The sequence below is a fragment of the Myiozetetes cayanensis genome, unplaced genomic scaffold, assembly GCF_022539395.1.
Source record: "Myiozetetes cayanensis isolate MyiCay16 unplaced genomic scaffold, myiCay2020 scf1, whole genome shotgun sequence".
Lineage (NCBI taxonomy): Eukaryota > Metazoa > Chordata > Aves > Passeriformes > Tyrannidae > Myiozetetes > Myiozetetes cayanensis.
The window spans coordinates 133,209,612-133,231,817 of NW_026086604.1; the positions used below are offsets into that span (position 1 = coordinate 133,209,612).

A 22,206-nucleotide genomic window follows, 5' to 3' on the forward strand; every position below is an offset into this window, starting at 1 on the left:
AACTAGATGGGTTTGTGAACTATACATCTCCATGATCTCCAGTTACTGATTAAATAACCTTTATTCTGACTTTCCAGTGACAGTCTCTTTCTAACCCTTCGTGGACTTCACAAAAAATCACTGGTACTTGGCATTAGATTTTGGAGGTTCATGGGAAAAGCTGCCATGCTACATTTCCTGGCTGACCACACAAGCTACAGATGCCTCATTGGTAGTTTTGTAGTTCAAAAAGGTGTAAGGATAAGGACAGCCTTTTTGAAATGCCAAGGATGAAAATTGGTTTGGTAAATGAAGGTCATATTCAGTCTCTCACGCTTCTGACTTGTCATGGTCCTAGTATTCTCTGTTTCAAGATAGATGTCCTCTGGTTAAGCAGTTCAAACAGTCTTGGAAAACACTTGATAAGGCTTGATTGGTCCCTAAGCAAGGACAGAGGTACTACCAAGGTCTAGAATGATTCTATCAGCTTGGAGCTGTTAGCGTTAATAAGGAAACAGTTGAGTAAATATTATGGTTTATACAAAGCTTACTCAGAGTTTCAACCTGGGGAAGAACCTGGAGTAAATTTGTACAGAGGAAGAAACAAAACCTGGAAGACATTATCTGTCATAAATCGTATGAATTTCACTCATATTCATGTCATAAGTAATGGAAGATAATTTCCTCCTTCTTGGACAGGTGAAAGAGGGTGCAAGACACTCAAAGTTTACAAGACGCTATTCCTAATGGGCAGACGATCTAACTTCAGTTCCTTTAGGGGTAATTGATCTCTAACAAGGGAGAAACAATCTTATAAAATTCACATGAATCACCTCCCCAGCCTTCAAGCACCTGAGATAGGTTATTCTTCCCAAGATGAGCCCTGTACTATGTAATAGGGTCTGAACATGTCTGCACACTCCCCTTCTTGGAAGGCTGAACCTTTTCAAATTCAGCTCTGTTCTCAGAGCAGACTGGCAGAGGGTATGATGCAAGGGTATGCCACCACAGGTCCCAAAGTAGTCCCAGCCACACCTGAGACACCTAAGCACACTTAGTTGGGCCAGGAATTTTCACATATCTGGTGAGTCCTGCTGGTAAACAGTGAACTGAAATTGGAGAAGAGCTAACAAGCAGACTTTTCCCTACAATTCCTGTATTTGGTACTTTAGTGTGTAATTATTAACAATAAAGAAAGATACTGGACAGCAAGGTATGTAAATCAGTAGAGGGAACTTGACATTTCCTCTACTGGCAGAAGAGAATATGCCAAAATAAATGTGAACTCAAGAGAATTTGTTTTAACGACAAAGATTTCTACAGGAGTACTGATACAGCATGTGAAAGGTCTTGTACTACTGCAACTATGCCACCTTACAGAACCATAAAGTTATATTCATACATTAGACAGGTCTTGGACTGTCTTCTGGCCTTGTTCTAGTTGGAATGAAATAACTCACACAGAAGTTATTAAGCTCTCCTCTAAAAAAGGATGCTCATATTTCAACTCTTAAGTAGGAATATTAACTCATCTAAATTAACACCTTTATCTTTGCCCAGAATTATTTGGGAGACAGCAAGCTGGTCCAAAGCAAAATCACAGTAGGGACCATTAACGACCTCAAGTGCCAGTGGATGATACCTGGCATTGCACTGTTTCCAACCAGAAAGGTAATCTAAGGTTAGTCTGTGTGGGACAACCTGGTCAAGGGAATTATTAATACCTTTCCACCAGGGCAATGGGTTCTCCAGACTTTGAAAAGCAGGTGAAGACAAGCTTCACTTGTCTGAAAAACATCTAGAGAAATGGGAGGACAAGCTGCTGAACGCAGTGATCCCAAGCATTCAATTTCCAGCAGCAAAGCAGAGGACACTGCATGAGCTGTCATCATAGCTAGTGGGATTTAATTCAGATTTTATTCAGTACATTGCTAAAGATACTGAAATTAATTCATTTCATTAAGAACTCCAATTATTAAACTGTCTGTCTACTGGAGTGCTTCTGCATTTACAGTTTTGTAAAGTGCTTTCAAGTTCTAAGACAAAAAGAAATACAAATTGTATGTTTATGACTCTTTTGGAGGCACCAATGAGAGGTTTTTTTATATGAAATTAGATGCGTGGTAGAGATAACTTTCAGATCATTATTCCTTGTGACCTAGCCTATTATGAATCCTGATGTTGGAAAGCATTAATGAAAAAAGATTTCAAATTATTAAGTTCATTCATCTTAGCACTGTCTTCATTCACAGTCTCGAAAGAAGATTACTGTTTTGAAAAGCAAAATGACTTTTCAGCTGGATTAAGTCTCAAAATCTGGATCATTAATACTAGCTTCTAATGCCAAATATGAAACAGACTAAAACTTTAATTCTGCTGCACTGCTTCACAGATCAAACCCTTTCAGAGCAAAGCTAAAACTGTAACTTTGAAAAGTCATAAAAAATAAGCCTCAAATTACAATTAAGTAATGGTTTTAAATTTCTCTTTAGCAAAACTGTAATTAAAAGATTTCTTCGGATTATTTCTGATAGTGATATTTATTCACATTAAAACAAAAACATGGTGGTCCTACATGTTATTTAAACAGAAGGAAAACAAGTTGAGAGAGAAAAAGAGTTCATATCTAACTTCCTGAAGGTTTCCCAAACTACCCTGGACTTGGAGGGCATTCAGAGAACTCCCTTTGAGACCCACAAAATAGCCAGCAATACCTTCAATCCCAAGTATGAAGGAATGCTCTTATCTCCCTTGCACCTCAGAATTAAAACTGGTTTGACAAAACTAACAGTATTAAAAAAACTGCAACAAACAAGAACATAATAAAACAAAAAATAAACCACCTAATCAACAACAAAAAAAGCCCAATCCTTAATGTCCTGAAGTGTTTACTTGAAACCCCAACTTATGGAAGTGAGAAGGAATATGGAAAGAAGGACAAACCCACCCTCCTATTGGGTAGCATATTTTAGGTGATTTTAGAGGCTTTTCTGACTTCTGTAGCTTTAGAACTTATTCAAACAGATCTTGGGCTAAGAAAACTAGTGCTTATTTTATTAAGGGTTCTCATATTTGCCTAGTTCTGCTCCCCTCTATGTCATCCACACAAATTATACACTGGCACAGTACGGCAGCAATCAAGGTTGATTTGAGGATGGATCTCCACTGTTCACTTGTGACTTTACTGTCATGTATAAAAATTCACATTGCCAAACCCAATTTTTTTATTAGTAGAAATTTTACATTAATTACATTCAATTTTTCATTTCTCATACAATACAACTTTAATTATTTGAAATCTGTTGTTAAGTGACACACAGAACATTCAGTGATCAGATCGGAAAGAAAGAGGCCACCTGCACTATTCATACACACATACACAGATATCTCTCTCCAAGCAAGCCCAGAATTAAGTAGCTTCAAGCCTGGAACTCCACTAGCCAAAAGAAAGACCACCTTGCTAGTAAGGCAAAGGAGTTTATGGCCTCCATGTTAGTATCTCTGCATTATGTAGACATAACTTTGTACATAAAGCTAGCACAGATATTTAGAGAAGTGCAGCCTTGTGAATTGAAGACATACAATAAATTGCTGATGCAACAGTGAAAAAGTCTGAAGTGATTCTTTTCCCATAATTACTCATTTAAAACTTTTAAGAGCATAAAAAAAAGATGGCATTGTAATATATAAGAAGAGATTCTACCTGCTGATAGAGTTCATATATTACCTGATGGTATTTCTTCAGTATGTTGTGCATTTCTGCTACATCTTCACTTGTTATAGTTTTGATGATATATCTTTTGTCGTAAGATGTATGAAAGCGGGCACCACTGCGTGCTTGGGAATCATTGGCAAGGGGTGAACTTCTTGTCAACGAATTCTGTCAATTATTTAAAACAAAAAGAGCATCAAGTCAGGCATAAGTATGCAACTTTTAATTAGAATAAATACAAACAATTTACATTTATTTTAAAACCTTTTCCAATACATCTGTACCAAGCTGAATTTTGCAAAGCACTTATTCACAGACTACATTATCTTGAGAAAACACTTCAAAAGTATTCCAAGAACAAAAGCATGTTTGGGGGGAAGTTACTGCCCATCAGTCGTTCAAAACTCTTTCTCAACATTCAATGAGAATTTATTGCACTTTGTTATGTATGCAATATCAACTTTTGGGAAGAAAGCATACAGTAATTAAAAATCAAAAAAATAAACTGTGTTACACCACAATAATTATAAATAGAGAAGTCATCCACAGTCACTGTATTGCTTTAAAACTAGAAAGATTTTGCTCTTTAGACAGTGTCATCCGGTACATAAACAAGATCACAGCTAAATTTCTGGGTTCTGGTACCAGAGCTATTCCAATGATTTCAAATCTAGAGTTAAGTAAATAATAGTACTGTACAGTACCTCCTTTTGTAAAATAGACCTACCTCCATACAGTCTCAAGGAGGGAAGATTAGGTAATGACTATATAGCAGTTAGAAGAAAAACTGCTAGAGGTTAGGGACCATTTTTAGACTGAATTTTGAGATTATCTGTGCTTCAACAGTAGCAAAAGAAGCCTTCTGCTTTTTTGCAAAGAATAAGAACTATTCAGAGTACATTTTTTTTTGTATTTATAAAAAACCAATAAAAATAAATTACACAAATTATAACAACTTGCTTTTGGTTGGAAACATCTTTCTTTACCAGTAAGAACTTATGCCACTTGTTATATACTTGAATTACACCATTTTTTTTGTTTTAATAAGTAGTAACAGCAGAAAATAAGGATGTTCTTACACCCCTTGTGTACTTCCATAAATATGGACATTCACTGAAAAGGTTAAACAAGTTAATTACAAACTGCTGGAACACTTCTATGTTTATGAAACAAACTTGCAGTAACCATCTGGTGTATCCCTACTAGTATCAGAATACCCCAGCTCCTGCTATTGTCCCTCATTGTACCACACTGCACAAATAGCTCTTGCTAAATCGAAATACACCTCCTCCCTTTCCACACTCACACAGCATAATATTCTCCCTGCTAGGTGAAAAGCCATTTTATTTTCACAAAACGTTGCAATAAAATTTTATATATAAATGTAAACATTGCAGGTCCCTGAACAGCAAAGGTTCAGCTCCAAAGGCTACAGAATGAGACGTCTGTGTGATTTAATAAGGTACCCTGAACCAGGTCACAAAACAGATTTACACTGGAAGAATGATGCTTTTAGGTACTAATTACCAATACGCTCCATCTACCACAATCAGGTACCAAACCCACAAAATTTTGTTTTTGTAGGACCTTTGTCTTATTTGGGAGTTTTAACCGCTGTTAAACCTGTTCATAAGCTCTATGGACTTCAGCAGGAGCTGGACATACAGATTCAACCCTTGTTACAAAAGGTCAGTAATTATTACAAAGTAGTAACCTCAACCAAGAGATAAGGGCAGCTACAGTCCCAATTTAAGATAGCACTCGAACATATACAATTATGTCTCCATATTTCGGAGATACGTTGACTTCAACAGGCCTTCAGCATAGTTAAATTTATCCCAACTGTGGGGTGCTTTCCAAAATCAATTTTATATGAAATAAACCCATTTCCTCACAAGGTTCAAGCGAAATACTGAGGAGTAGTAGGAATAACACTAAATTACCTGAAAGCACACAGTTCTACAAGGGCTTATTAGAATGAAAACCTTAATTACATGTAAGAGAAATAAATCATCTTCATCTATATTTCTAAGCTCATATAATGAACTAGAATAATTACTAACGTCTATGATAAAAAGTGACATCTTTCTCCATTATCCTCTCTGTTCACTAGCAAAAGAAAGGGGGTGGGTGCTTTATAAATCAACATTTTTTCCAGGCTAACTAGAACAGAGCTTTAGGGACAACAATTGCAGTTCCTTCCCTGCACTGGCTTTTGGACATTTAAACAGATTAAGTACTGATACACCATCACTTCACACAATATTGAACATTAAAGAGAATTTAAGTATTACAGCAGTTTTTCTTGTCTGTTTTCAGATTTTTTTATATTTAAATTAATTTCCCACCACTCCACCACTGAAGTCTATTCAAGGGAACAAGTATCATAAATAGATTAAATTTCCTTAATGCCATACTTGATACCAGTACTCCATTAATTTTCAAATTGAATGATAAATAGAGTCAGTGTTAGAAGTCATACTCTGTAGAAACCCTTTCTGTTCTGCAGTCAGACCTTGGTTTTGTGTCCAGGTCTATATTTAACAGTTCAAGATGAAGAACTGATAACAGAAGTTCAAATCTAAGAAAAGGTGCAAACTCAGTTGCCTTCATCACAATTATAAAACATGATGTAACATAATAATTATTTTCAATTTTGAAAAAAGCAAAGACATGGGTAACCATTAATGTATGTGGTGAATTAAACTACTGCTAAGTTATTAGGCTATAATTCAGTTAGTAATAATAAAGTCTACTGAGTAATTACTTGTTATTGTTCCCAACAGAAAAGGGTGCATTATTCTGAGGTTAACTATTGCAATAAAGCAGTAACCACAGTTTTCTGAATGTATTCTTTCCCACAGAACCCTAGTATTCAAACTGCAATCCATATGGTATAAACCTTGAAAGCAATTAACCTGGCAGGAGACCTAAGCTGTTTTCCTATAAAAAGCACAAAGGAGTGTGCTTGCTAGTCTGCTACCGAACCTCTGAGCGAGGAGGAAAAGAAGGAAAATGTGAAGGAGGACCTGAACTCAAAATTTCAAATACTCTTAAGGTGTATTTTAATATCCTTTATCAAGAGATTTTCAAATTTGAGTGGAATTCAGACTTGGGAGCATTTGGTATAAAGGAGGACCCAGCTGACTGAGGTTAAAAAACCTGATGCCCATCTACAAGAAGGGCTGGAAGGAAGATGTGGGAACCACAGGCCTGTCAGTCTGACCTTGATACCAGGGAAGGTCATGGAGCAGATCATCTTAAGTGCCGTCACACAGCATGTGCAGGACAACCAGGGGATCAGGCCCAGCCAGCCTGGGTTTGTGAAAGGCAAGTCCTGCTTGACCAACCTGATCTCCTTCTGTGACAGGGTAACCTGCTAAGTGGATGAGGAAAAGGCTGTGGATGTGTCTACCTGGACTTTAGTAAAGCCTTTGGCACTGTTTCCCACGGCATCTCCTGGAGAAACATGGCTTGGCTGGGTTGTAGTGAAGTGGAGGTCAGTGTCTACTTCCAGGTAACAAGGGATAGGACAAGAGCAAATGGCCTCAAGTTGCACCAGGGAAGGTTTAGGTTAAGTATTAGGAAATATTTCTTCACCAAAAGGGTTGTGGAGCATTGGAACAGGCTGCCCAGGGAAGCAGTTCAGTCACTATCCCTGTGGGTATTTAAAAAACATGTAGACAGCTGTTACATACGAGAATGAATGAACTACTAGTATGTTTATTGTGGTTCTTTCATTACAATTCAGGCTAGACAGAAAAAAATTACGGAAACTAGTCAGAGTCAAATAGAAATTAATAAAGTAATATTTTAAGTCATCTGGAAAAAACCTTGAAAAGTCACTGACTTTTTACAGATTCTTGTCTTTTCCAGCAGTAGCTTTTTTCCTAATGGAAATTAATTCTGCCTGATTACTAACTATAATGACAAGTTAATTTGCAAATACAGCTATCATACCAAAAATGTTGCTAACAAGAGAATATAATACATCTGTAGATAATTATTTAGCTGCACTTTAGATTTTCTTAATGCTTTAATGGGTTATAAATGGTGATGCATTTATTTTTTAGTAGATGGCTATTTTATTATTAGCTATCTATATCAAGATTAATTAAGAAAGCACACAGCTATCATTTTACCACATGCATATTAATTTGTTAGAATAAACCAACAAACTTCATGCTAAGCAGCATCTTTCCATACAGCTACAGATAACCTGAGCGGCCTCTCTACAATATTCTGACTCCAGTACTAAATTAAGATCAGTTGTTTAAACATTAAACATGTTTAAATAAAAAAACAGCCTCTTATTAAACAACCTCTTTGATACTATTTTTACTAAATCCCCACTCTTGTGATAACTCTTTCAATATAACGCGCTTCTAGGATACAGAATGTAGTCACTTTGAAGTTTGAAAGCATGCGGAACATGGAACATACTTAATATTACTATTTTCTGTGTTTTCTTTTGAGACTTGCCTATGTTTGTTAAATTAGTATGGTTTAAAAAGCAGAAAAGAAAAATCTGATTGCATCGTATTGTGCAGATTACTGGTAATTGCCAGTTTCTTGTGCTGATACATGCATGGTTGAGTTTTGTATGTGGACAGTTTTATGTGTAATGGTTAACTGTCACTTCTGTGAATAGAGAAAAGTTAAAATTCATTCTAAAGTAGAGCTTCCAGGTACCATGCAAAAAACCCTACCCCTAAACTATACTAGTTACATTTGTTTACAGACTGAAATTGTCTTCAGTATAATACATCTGCTGCTGTTGCCTGGTGACAACAACGACTCTTTAAGTAGAGGAATGACAAGAATTGGCCTGCACTGGAAAATCATCATTAACAAGTAAGATCAAGAAACAACTGAAATGATCAAACTAGATGATTTTAGAGGCTTCAAGGAGCCAAATATGGCTATTTAAACACTAATATCCTTCCATTTTGATGAAGGTGAAGCTAGCTTACCTGTTAGACTGTTCAGAGAGAATATCAAAGCATTTTACATCTTGTAGAGACAAGTTAATAAGTTAATAGTACATATTAATTAGAATTGAAGAGATTCTTCATCAGAAAATGTTTGTAAGTTAAGACACAAACCACTTTGTAAGTTTGTATAGTCAAGACACTTAAGCCACTATGAAGCACAGCCACTAGTAAACCTATAACTATTAAGGAATACCAAACAAAAATAACAGTAACACCACACGTAATATCCAATTTCATTTTTAAGTTAGACTTTAGATTTATCTAGATAAGTAAAAAAGTTTAACTTATTCTGGGGTCATCTAGCTCAAGTTTTTAAGTCAATCAATTTTATCTTAATGCAGACAATAGTAAGAAAGTTATGCAGTTCGATGGGTAGTAATTCTGGTGTTACTACCAGACAGACTAAAAAACTGCATTTACTTGAATTGTACTGCCCTGTTGTTCAGAATGCTATTGGACACACTGTGTAACTTTTCTCTTACTGCTGAATGCAGTTTTGTGAGACAATACATGGCAAAACACTCCTGTGATCCAGAGAACTTTCGCCAGAACACACAGATAAATTTCAGTAAAGATTTGTATAAAAAGTAAGATCAGTTGTACTGTAAACATCCATGCACAAATTCCTTGGAAGCAAAGCTGATTGAACCTGCCTAAACAGAGCAGTGTAGGGCTTTTCCTCAGCTTCTTTGTGTTCAGCACTCGGCTAAGGGAGACCCATTGCCATCCCCAGTAACAATACCTCCTTCTTAGGTGAGGCGTCTATAGTGGAGAAGGAAGGAAACTCAAGCAGCTCCCTTTTCCAAAAGGAAAATACAAATGGGGTTGAGGGAGGGGGAAAGGAGAAACAGAGAGAGATAGATCATGGCAAATACCAGATTGAATTCCCTCTGGCTCTGCTTCTTAATTAGGGAAAGACTAAGTGGAAACTGAACAGATGGGAAATGAGCCACTCCTCACTTAGCACAGATCCATGAGCCACAAAGCCAGAACCGGGAGGATAACCTTCAGACAGAGACAAATAAATGCCTGACTCTTACTCTCCAAGAAATACAGGTTTTATGATCTAACAACCCCTTTACCATCACTTACTGCTACAACGTAACACTTCCATATTGTGCAAGAGAGCGTGTAGGTAGCTGTACAACATTGGAGGCACTAGTCTTATGAAGGTAATAAAAATCATCTACTTATGTGATAGTGTTAGAGAGCTCAAAACTCAAAGAAATGAGGGTCAGAGTGCCCTGTCCTCTTCAGATTTCTCAGCCTTCGACTCAGCCACGGTGTGCCTTGGTCCTCTGGCACAATTAAAGCATCTGTCAGCCACGCATACCCTGTTCCACTTAACAACTTCACTTAGCAACTCACTGCAAGTCTCTTGCTCCAAGTGTGTGTGTTCTGCCAATTCCCCATTCACTTCTCATTTGTGAAGTTTTAATCTTGTGCCTGCTGGTTTTTTGGTCTCAGGAGAAAGAAAAGGTTTTGTACTTTTAAAGTGTGAATACTTTCATGAGGTCACTTAAAGACTACGCTAAATTACTTGTGTAATTACTTATACAACTGAAGACACATTTAACATGCCATGCTCACAGATACCTGTACTAGGTAAGTATCCCTTTTAAGCACATCCCTCTCTTTTCCAAATAGTTTCCCTCTGACAAGCCTCACTGCTTTTACATAAATGAATACAAAAAGTATCACCTATTACTATCTAGCAGGCAACTACAAATATTCATCTGGCCTTCAGTGCTGGGAGGTTAAAAACCACAAAGAATTTGTCCCATGCTATGGAATGAATTTCTGATAAAATAATAAAAGTATAGCTTTAAATATAAATTACTAAAAGCTACACCACTTAACTTGTATTTTACTTGCTGAAGAGTGGTTGATTAAAAAAGTTAACCAGCACACCTAAATCACATGTCATCATTTCACCCAAGAACAGCATATTCATTAGCAAATTACCTGACAGGTTTTTTAATTTCAGTATAGACCCAGTCTCTACATTCAGCAGTTCTGTGCCAAACTCTCAGCAATCTGCACAGAGTTTTATTTCCTACAGTAAATACCTATTACATAAGGAAAAAGGTTTTTTCCCACAGGTGCTCTTAGGACCTGATCCACAATTTTGAAGTTCACAGGAACTTCTGGAGCCTTTAACAGAATTTTATAAACTAGAATCTAACACAAGTGCTACCCATCAGAACTAATTTAATTTCACACAGTAGTTCCTAAACTGAACTCCAGTATTTGCTTTTAGTTAAGATACAAACTATAGAAAGGCAGTCTTTAGTTTTTCCAACTTCAAAAGACCAAAATTCACCATTATAGTTTTTCTAGTATTTAATAATTTGTGTTGCTGAAAAGGTGAGTCTAATTTTGAATTTGAATTATTTCCTTTTCCAGTCATTCCTGAAGTACCTAGTATTCTTTTTCTGCAAAGACACTCACATAACGCTTACTACTCAACTCTAATTTTTGCAAGTGCAGCAGGTCAAACTCTGTCACTCCCAACCACATGACATTTTCTATCCTTAAATTCCTTTGACACTACTTTTTCTATATCCAAATTTCAACATCCTTTTTTAAAGAAGGTTAGCATCAAACCTATATATAGTCTTAACTTCAGGTGTAAATAAACAGATGTCAAAAAGAAGTTAGAGCTCTTTCTGATCTTATTTTTATACCTTTCAATTTATCCACCCAAGGGTGCAGTTACTCCTTTACTCTGAAGGTCACACTAGTGCTAAATTCTTGTCCTTTTTTACCTCTTGTTCCTTCTCAGAGCTACTACCTCCCTGAACACAGTCCTCACCTCTGTAGTTCTGCGCTCCTTTTCATCCATGTAAATATTCATCTGGCTGTATTAAAAGGTATCTCATTTGGACTGGCTCAGAATGCCAGGTGATCAAAGTGGGCTTTGTACAAAATGCTTGTCTTTATCCCACTTCGACATTTGGATGGATTTTGTATTTTCTGGAAGCTTTCACTACATGAAATGTCAATTGCTCATTGACAATTAAATTTTGATTGTCATCATTTAATCATCGGTTCTTATTTTAATGTTTTTTAATTACAAAGATCTGCAATAATTGGCATATCAAAAATCCAAGACACAAAATATCAAGGCAAATACTTTGTAAGAGGCATCCTTAAGAGTCCTTAGAAGTCAGCTAAAACACCACCTAATACTTGATCCTTTGGAAGTCTATTTTTACCTTGCACATTGGTCAATAAAAATAGCAGCCTATTGTAATTAAATAACAGTAATGATATTACTCATAATGCTAGTTTTACCATACCAGGTATCAAAATACTAAACTAATTTCCAGAGAGCCTTTGATTGTTTTTAAGAGTAAGTTAAGCTGTTTGGAGCTACTTTTTCCAACTGAAACCATTTTTGTGAGGAAAACACACGGAGCAAAGCCACTAAAGAACAGGAAGAACTTGTCCCCCCACTCATACCATAATTACAAGATATATTTATAACTGGCAGAGTATTGCCCCCTCCCCCCTTCAAAGACAAACTGCTGGTGAAGCTCTTCCTCCTCTGCCCACTTTGCTTAAAATGTTCACAGCACGAATTTTTATCTCCACAGTGGGAGGCCAAGGATTAGCCCCAGTCTCCAAGAGGGTGGAGAGATTTAAAGGTCAATTTAATTAGCTCATTCTAATCTCCTGCACGTCTAATGTAAATGTCATTGTTTTCTAACTGCTACTTTAGCAGACAAGATTGTATTTTAAAAACTCTGAACACATGAACTATGTGTTGGATGTAATACAAATACTTCGTGTAACTAATCTAAAAAGGGAGCCTAATAAAAATTGCCATTGAGTCAGAGCTTTTCCTAAAAAAGAGAAAAAGGGCAATAGGAAAATTCTGGTGGTAAAGCATGGAGAGCTTTGGAAGAACAGTAATCTTTCAAACTGACTGGCTTAACAGTTTCTCATTGATTTAAACCTTTCCCATTTCACGATGTCTGGACAAAGACAAACAACAGTTTCTGGTACTGTGATCTCATCCGAAATTCGTGGAACACTAAAACAAGCTTCGCAAGCCCAATGCACCCTAAAGACAAATCAGATCACATCCCAGGCTATTTAAGAGTGCCTCTGGGCAAGCTTTGCATGAACAAACAGGCAAAAACAAGTGCACAGATGATGCTCTGAGATGACTGAAATCATAGGTCAGTGGGAAAGCCTGGCAGTTGTTCATTGCTGTAAGAGAATGCTGTACACACGGTCTGGCTGTTCTCCTGTGGCAGCAGTTACAGTGGTGCTCTCTGGCCCACGCAGAGCTTCCAAATAAGACAAGCTTGCAGCTCCCCTCATCCTTTTTTCCGTTTTACAAGACCTCAGGAATCACAGATGTAGATGAATTAGATCTGGATTACTGATAAAGAAGCATATGAGAGAGACAGCATCATAGATGCTCCAAGGTTCTTCGCTGTAATTTGAAACAAGCAACACACTTCTGGGATGGTGTTCAGGACAGTGTTTTGTCAGTGACTTCTAGAGGGAAGAAAGGCAAAGCACTAGTGTTTTAATGTAACAACAGAAGCACCAAACCCAGAGGTGTCTGGGTTTGTCATACAGGTATGGGTAGGGAAGACTTTTAGATTTATTTTGTATGCTGTCAATGTGCATTCTTGCTATTAAGCAGGTTCTTATCTGGAAACACTGATGAGACAGCATGATCAGAAACACTGATTTTTGACACTGAAAAGTGTTTAAGAAGTTTGGCAGGGAGCAAAGCATACCTGACCAGTAACACACGTTACAAGCACATTCAGGGATACGATCCCCCTTTTGCCTTTGGCAGATGTATGGACAACACTGCACGATGATTTCTTGTCAGCTCATGAGCACAGCTCCCAAAGGACCTATGGTGAATGTCAAGGGACCTCTAAAAGATGAAAACAGGACACCACTGGTCCTGTGCTGCACCCATCTGAAATACTGAGTCCTTACCATGACCTTGTGGATACACACACACTCTGAACACCTATAAACATTTATAAGCATATTGCAGTCAGGGAATGACTACTGAGAAGAAAGACTTTGACAGAGGAAGGAGAAACACCAACTTTTTCTTTTTTTGCTCTGAGCTATCCTTCCAGGAGAAAGGTTATGGGTTCCCTGACTTTGCTGAATGAGAGTTTAATGAATAAAACATGAGATTCTTTCCTAAATCAAATTATTCTTTTGAGACTGTAGATCTAGATTTGGAGCTGTCAGCTTAAGGCATACACTTGCTTTGGAAAGAGTTAGGGCTCTTTTTCTGGGAGCCTTTTCCCTTCAGCCCTGCAAAGCTTGGCTTGATGCCTCCTTTTCAATAGTTATCTCCACAAGAACTCAGGCAGCGCCTACCAGCTCGTTCTTTTGATGTCGCCAGCACATGCTAAATAACTCTTTTCTAGTTTGAATGCCCAGTTGTGAATGATACTTAGTTTAGGCAAGGAATAGTCAAAAGCAAGTGGGAAATTCAATTTTTTTCTCTAGGGAAAACTAAGAGAGACCAGAAGTTAAGACTTCTGCTGTCATACACACTAAGGTTAAGTCCTACCATCACTAAACTCTATTTTGGTTCATCCTTTAAGCAGCAAATCCTAGAACATAAGATACAGATTGCAGACTTCATTTTTTACATGCTGGAAAGATCACAAACACCATAGTTTTTGATACTGTATGTAGCTGGTTCAAAACCTTACTGCTGCTACTGCCTATTCCCAGGTCAAAGAAGATGTCAGCAGTTCAGAACATCTTGGTGTCATTGCCCATTTGGGACCCACATACTGTATACTCTGCTACAGGAATCTCATCTAACAGATGAGTCCAAGAATTTTTCATGCACTGACAGAGTTACTATGCTAAATTGACCAGCATAGGAATTTTCTGTTCATGACACTTCTTGCTTCCAGAACTTTTAATGCATTTTATTAAATTAATTGAAAAGATCATGTCTTAGGAACAAGATCCAACTCCTAACATAGTTGTTACTGATGCATTTGTTGCTGACCTTGCTGTCTGTAGCTTGATGCCAGAGGTGACTTATTCTTTTGCAAAACAAGGGCCACTAAGTGGAAGCATGAATTTCTGTGTAGAAGCAGAGCGTTCTGATTAATATTTGTTTGTCCAAAGAAACATATGATCTTAGATTGCAGAGCAGTTTTTAAGTGCTTAAGATGATGTTTTAGGACTGGATAAGTCATGCAAAATGAACAAAAATATTTAAAGATTGACAAGAATTTTGATGATCTGAGTCTTAGACAGTTACAATTATATTAAAGGCTGAAATCTGTAAAGTTAACCTAGAATTTGCATTGTTTTTCTGATGCCATATTAAGAGTCTGGAATACAAATCCTTTTGCACAGAAAGCTCAGAGATATTGAAGAGTCTCACTGACACCCTTATCAGAAGAAGTAAAAAATACCAAGTTAATATGGTTTGTTATTAGGAAAAATTGCTTAAAAGGGGAAATTCTCAATTATCGAGACTCAAATCAAAATCAAATTCTCAATTCTCAATTCTTCTCATAGATTTCGATCTTTTACATGGAAAAATGCTTAGAGAAATATTAAGCATATCTAAATTGAAAAGAACTGACAAACCATCTGCTAGAAGTTCTTTATGAATTCTTTGTCCTGTATAGAGAATCTCTACAAATTGGTCCTGCAGACAGGAAAAGTCAGATCTGAGCCTGTCTCCTATTACACCAAGTACTAAAACTTCAAGGGAAATGGGTTGTGCTCTGCCCCATCCCCAGAAGAAGGCTCATTAGGTACACTGGGACGTTGGTGCCCTCTGGTACGAGCAATTGTACTTTATTGGGCAAGACCCCGGTCTCCCTCTTTTGCCTAGCAGAATCCAGATGTAGGATTCAGCAATAACTTTAAGCAAGAACAGATGTGTTGGAGCATAGTAAAACAAGTTTCCCTTTCCAGAGCAACAGCAGCAGAAGCATTTGTAACAGTAGTAGATCTGATTTTTCTACAGATTGTTGGGGGGCGTCAGGCTAGCTGCTTGCCTGTTAATCTCCCATAATTTTGCAGTTTACAGATGCTAATCCTGTAATTCTTCTGCCAGAACCGCAACTCTTGGCTTTTCTAAGATAAAATATGTCAACTGAGTTGAAAAGAAATGCCAAAGAGTCCACAGTTATCCCATTTATTTTGGAAAAAAATTCAGACCTTTTGTAAAATAACCTTTACGGAACCAATGTCTGAAGCTGAGGGGGTACACAGAAATTAAAAATTTAGTACTCTAGTCAAGGACTTATTTTACAACATCTGTTTTCTAATCCATTTTTTCTTTTTTACTAGAAATGGCTAATGCTCTAAGGTATTTTTCTGTCAATTTTTGAAGGATTCTTTCTCAATTAAGAAAACACTAACAAAAATACCTAATTTACGATATCAAGGCAAAATCTGTCATTACTTAATGCTCTGGTTTAGGGAATTATTCTGACACTTAAAAAAATCATCTTCAATCTGAGATCCATATGTACTTGTAACATCCAACAGCACAAAATAAAACAATAGTCTCTTTTCCTTTGATAATTTATAGTCTTTGTAAGTGGTTAAAAGGGTTTTAAAGTTTTTTCATCATTCAAATGAAATTTTGATTCATACTGACTGATCACCACTTGTGTTCCCACTTCTAAGGAAAAACAGCCAGACCAGTTTTTAATTTGATGCAATAAATACTTTAGATTTTTTTTTTTTAACATAAGAACAAAGTTTCTTAACCTACATTGAAGACTTAATTGTCATAACAAGTTTCTATGGGCAACCTTTGAATAAAACTCAAGGCTTCACTAACATCATACTGTATTTTCCACACTGCTGTCCATAATAAGGAATGAATCACAAAAGAAACTCCACTCAGTATTAGCAACACACTTGTATCTCCATGAAACTTTAATTCTAGTTTATTACTAAATGTCTCTTGGAGATGCCCAACTAGCTATGAAAGACAGACAGATGCAGGACAGATTACCAGAAACGTTCTCAAAAAAATGAGTTGGTTTTCATCATGTGAAGGAAGGGAGTCCATGGCATGAATTGTAATTGCCATTACTAGAAATGGCTTCCTGTAAGGCATGAACCATATACAGTTTAAGGAATTCCTCTGACTCTGAAGTCAGACTACTAGGAGGAAGTTCCATACATTAACCATTCCATATATGAACTAAGTGTACGTGTTAGGCAGTCCAAAAAAATTACCATACAAATTGATAAACACAAAGCAGAGAATTAAAATTAGTATAGCCCACTGATTAGAGCATACACTACTAATTTTTTTCCATGAGACAGGTTATGTTTTAGTTTTTTTTTTCATGCTTACTCATAAGGAAAGACTGTTTGCCCTCTGGAACAACTCATCAAGGATATCTATAGAACATTCTGAAAACAAAAACATTTAAAATGAATGTTCTTTGTGATTTAAACTGATGTGTCTGACTAATGAACAAAGTAATTGGGTTTATTTATCTAAACCGATACTATCTTGCTCAATAATGGGAATGACATTGTTTACAATTGATTAGGACTCCCTTCCTGAAAATTGTTAAGTAAGAAAAGCTGTCCAGAGAAAGTTACTTGATCTTTCTCCTATAAGCTTTCCCTTAATTCAACACTGCGAACAATTTTTCAAGTTAATGTTTTGTTCTATGTATAAGACAATCATTTTAACCAACATTAATTGGAATAACTTCTTTGAAGATAAAGATTATCTGAAAAAAACTATATTCTGTGAATCTCCCTTTGTCAAATGAAATTTCCTTCTTAAATCACAGAGACTGTAACACTAAAATGAAAGTAACTTCTACTTTTAATAGGGATAATCCTTATCTTACACATGGGGTGACATGAATTTTCTTTATCTGTATTTTTATAAGAAAAATTTAATTTTAAAAGTGTGTTCAAAATACACTAATATTTTGAGCTCATAAGATTTTTTTCTTTTTAATCAGACTAGTCCAGTTGAATAAGAATTCAGAGTGATAAATTGCTTGGGCTGAGTCAAAAAACAATAGGCAGACACTGTCTTCCCTTGGGTTAAAATTAACTATCTTTTGTTTTTCACTAAATATACTTTAAATACTAAACAGCATTGAGATTTTTTTTCTAACTAATAAATAGTTTTGTTGTATCAAAAAACAGGATGTCGTTATATTTTCATATTTTGGATCGTTCTTTGGTTGCTTTGTCAAAAAACCTAAAACACGTAGCTACAAAGACGTATTTTTGGCTTTAATTTGAAAACATGCACAGTTTGTCCAGTGACAGTTCCTTAACACTGTTTTATCATTATTATCATTAGTAAATCCAAACAGCAGTATAACATAGTTAGAACAGGAATTGTTGTTGCAGAAGAGCAGTGCAGATGGAACCATTTCACTGTGTCATGGAATGCAACATTTTTGATTATGACAAGTTTGCCAGTTTTAACTAACGACAGCATCCTAAGTCTTCTAATGTATATCTAATGAAGTTTAACTTTAATTGTCTAGTAATGCCAAAAGTCCACCTTCTAAAAAAGAGCAAGCATGAGCTGACACCACAATTTTTAGTTTAGGAGTAATCACATGTCCTTCTTTGACACTCATTCTTTTCCTTTGTCAAGAAAAAGTAAATCTTCATATAAAGGGATCAAATAACTTCCCAAACAATAGGATCCTCCTTGATCCATCAGCAAAATTGAACCAGGAATGCAACTGTTTTGACTGTTGGCCTGAATCTCAGTGTACTTCCTCTTAAAGTAAACAGGATAATGAAAAATCAGGCAATATGACCACAACAGCTGTACCAAAATAAACCAACCCAACCCTCTTCTCCACTGACTGGCAAAATGTCTTACCAAGGTTACAGTGGCTGCATCCTGAGACTGATAAACTAATCTCCATCTACACTCCTTTGAGCATGTTTTAACCTACCTATGTGCTTCTAACACATTGTTTGATAGTGAAAAGGAGAAAATTGGTAAAGAGCCTCATTGAAGGACTCAGATGCAGACTTGAGCTGCAGTACTCAGTTTGCTCTATTAGCAAGAATAGGAGTGTTATTGTACAAATGCATTTTGTACCATTTGTTTAGCTACTTGAAATAATTTATTAAATATTATCTCAATATACCTTAGTGACAGGTTATAAATACAACTGCAGCTCACATCAAAACAGTTTAAGAAAGAGCATGAGAGGAAGTGGTGCTGGGTTACACAGCAAGCATTCTTTAGGACATCTTGCAGTGTGACTGCAGAAGGAATTATCCCTGTGACCCAACACTGGGAATTAGGAACTGCTAATGCAAAAGGGAACTGTCAGTGAGAACTGGAAATCAGACCAAAACTAAGTTCAAGGACTTTCTTTTGCAAAGACAGAAAGAAGCTCTGACTGCAAGGAGCAATTCTGTCAAATCCAGAGCAATTTCTTGGTTTGTTGTATCTGCTTTATGCAAGCAATTTGTTTCCAGATCCTCTTAACAACAGGAAAATGAGACGTGATGAAGCAGGATGAAGCTGGTAGGCCACAGGTCACTCTTTTCTAACCAAACAGAGCATGAGGGGGAAAAAAGAAAAAAAAAGGCTGTGGTCATTTCAGAAACCACATCTCACACAGACAGACCACTGAAGCAACTGTTATCTAAGTGACTCAGCTGAATATAGCATATCTTGTCAGTAGTGTCCAGGCATTATTTCTTCTTTCTGTTGAAAGAAGTATTATCCTGCAGATTCAATAACATGGTTTATGACTGCAAGGCACTCTAATGGGAAACCTGGAATACTAAAGAGGGCAAAAGGGTAGGAATCAGAAGACAGCTAGGCTAAGAGGTAAAACAGAAATGTTCTGATTGCAGGTGGGGGAATATGTAGAAAGACGGTCTTTTTCTCTTAGTTTTCCTCCAACTTACACAAAAGTAACAAAAGCTTATTTCGGCACACTGGCCTGCTTGTTCACAACTGCATCATCACTAACCTTAAAAGTCTCTGTATCACCAGTTTAGATGTTTTCAAAGTGAACTTACCTGAAAGTCTTGATCATCAATTCCAAACCTCTCTCTTAGATTACGGAAAACCATTGGACAATATTCTTTAAATTTGAAATGACTTGGCATGTTTTCTCTGAAAGAATATAAAACAAATCAACTTAATTCATGTGCATATGTAACAAGTATCTCTAAAGAATTCTGTCTCAATTCTGTTTACAGAAAGCAGAGGATAAGGAGATTTACAATCTCTCTTCTAATGCTTTCTTTTTTTCTATAAGATTGGGTCTCCTTGTGTTATTTTTTCATCTTCACAATGTTTAATAAATGTATACATGTTTATTAACTTAGCTATTCACTAGGGAGTTACAACATAAGGATGAAATAAACACAAGCCATATTTTGACAATTTTGAAACACTGACTCAAAAGCAGAAAAGAATGCTTTCCCATTGCCCTAAACTTACTTCTAGGGTGAAATCTTAGATTGGATTATACAAGAATTACTACACTATCTGTGTAGTAAGTATTGACAGTGCCAAATCTTCAAGCAAATGTGACTCATTCAATACATAACTAATATTAATATACTAGTGTTAAGTTTAGACTTATACAAAAGTTATTTTGACCTTTGTCACAGAGCAGTTGACCCAAAGTAGCAGAATTCTTCCATTTTCCAAATATATTCTTGAATACAATTCAGGTTATACATGAACAAGCATTAAGAGTTTTGTATGTCTGTATACACTGCTTATGGCAGATTTATTTTTAAAAGACATAGATATTACATGAAATGACCTTAATACTTTTGAAGCTTCTATATGATTGGTATGGCTTTCTATTATGGAATATGAAAAGCTGAACACTATTAACATTTGATATATGCTTTAGATTCTCATTCTTATTCAAATATTACATTTAATAAAAAGTGTCTGTGCATGAATTTATGTTTTTAAAAATATCCAAATAAAAGCTTATATCAGCCATAAATAATCACACCAAGAAAGGATCACCTTCAATATCTAAGATACTCATAAGGCAATAATAAACCATATGGAAGAAAAATTCTACCCAGCATCCTTAGCTGTTGCTTTTTAGAACAGCACAGATGGTTATGTTTATCGCAGGATTAACTTAATCATCAAAACTTCAGTCCCATGCACTGAAAAATAACAGAGTTCATAGTACTTCATAAAAATATCACTGCCACTATCCACTTCCACACAAAATTGTTACTTGTACTTACTTGTTGAAAAGGTGATTGTCCACCTTTATCTTTGAGTATGCTTTGAAATCATCTGGCATCAACATAACAGGGATTTGAACATGGCTCAGTTCATTGATCTAGAGAAAACAGAATATATTTATTTGTTGATGTCTTTGCAAAGATGCTGCATGTGTCTTAATTATGAAAATGTCATTCAGTCAACTATTTCTTGTCTGTCTGTCCTGGGAGTGAATGTAAGTAACAGAAGAATGCAAAAGCGTTTTTTTTCTTTCCAGATTAAATGCAATCAATCTCAAGACTGATACTTTGGAAGAGAAGAAAGTGCATTCCATATTTATACTTGTTTCAGAAAAAAAAAAAAAAAGTGCTTCAAAGCAAGCTTGGAGTGTACTTTTTATGGAAGGTCAACAAGGATGCCAGCAAAATGGTCTTCTATCCCAACACACTGTTCTTGTTTCTTCAATTGAGTGATGCTTTCCAATAATAATTCAAATTCTGTATTTACAATTTCTATTCACCCTTGTAGCTTACAAGGTAGTCTTGTCTGTATCTTACATGTCTTACATGTCTGCATCTTGAACTATTTACAGAAAATAAAATGAAATTTTGCATACATGTGATTGCATACACTTTGGGCTCAATAAGCACAGGTTTATTTCTTACAGCAGTGTACAACTCAGATGAGTTTTTCTAAGTCACAGTATTCAGACATTTTTTGATTGTTCAAGTTTGACAAAGTATTTAAATAGCTGAACTTTTGCTTAGAAATAGATGGGCATGCAAGTCCTAAGGTTTTCCTTCTTTTCTTGTATTTATGTGGACCATCTACTCTTTTTAGCTTTGAAATTAGTATTGCCAGTATTCTCCAGATTGGGATTTTTCACATATATTTGAAATCCACCTCTATCCACATCTCTATGATAAAATATAGACAACTTATCATGACTTAGTTTGTAGGCATGTTTTTATTACTGCGAGTATTAATCTACCCTTACTTTAGTAAAATTTAACTAAATCATGATAAATAAAAGACAGAGAATTGTTAGCTTGCAGTGGTGCTTCCAAACCAGGAATGAGATACCCATTACAACAGTCACCAAATACTCATAGCACATATTTTACCTATGTTCTTGCAGTACTCTACACCCTGGTCATGCATCCTGATTTACCCAGTCAAATGTTTTTGCTCATGCAGAGCACATTCTGCTTCAGCAGTTTTCTACAGGGGTTAGAGGGAAATCCCACTCTATATGAATACTAATGCACACTGGGACACTCAGCTCTTAGCACTGCTTATCCACCAGTTTT

General features: G+C 36.1%; 1 protein-coding gene across 3 annotated transcripts in view; it reads right to left on the minus strand.

Moving 5' to 3' along the window:
- Positions 1-22,206, minus strand: part of PIP4K2A (phosphatidylinositol-5-phosphate 4-kinase type 2 alpha) — a 105,227-nt gene that overhangs the window by 30,154 nt on the left and 52,867 nt on the right. For all 3 annotated transcript variants that reach the window (XM_050325737.1, XM_050325745.1, XM_050325754.1), the window contains exons 2-4: positions 20,917-21,014; positions 19,711-19,807; positions 3,707-3,859 (exon numbers count right to left, since the gene is read on the minus strand). In XM_050325737.1, the coding sequence (XP_050181694.1) occupies positions 3,707-3,859; positions 19,711-19,807; positions 20,917-21,014 (348 nt within the window). The remainder of the gene's footprint in view (positions 1-3,706; positions 3,860-19,710; positions 19,808-20,916; positions 21,015-22,206) is intronic.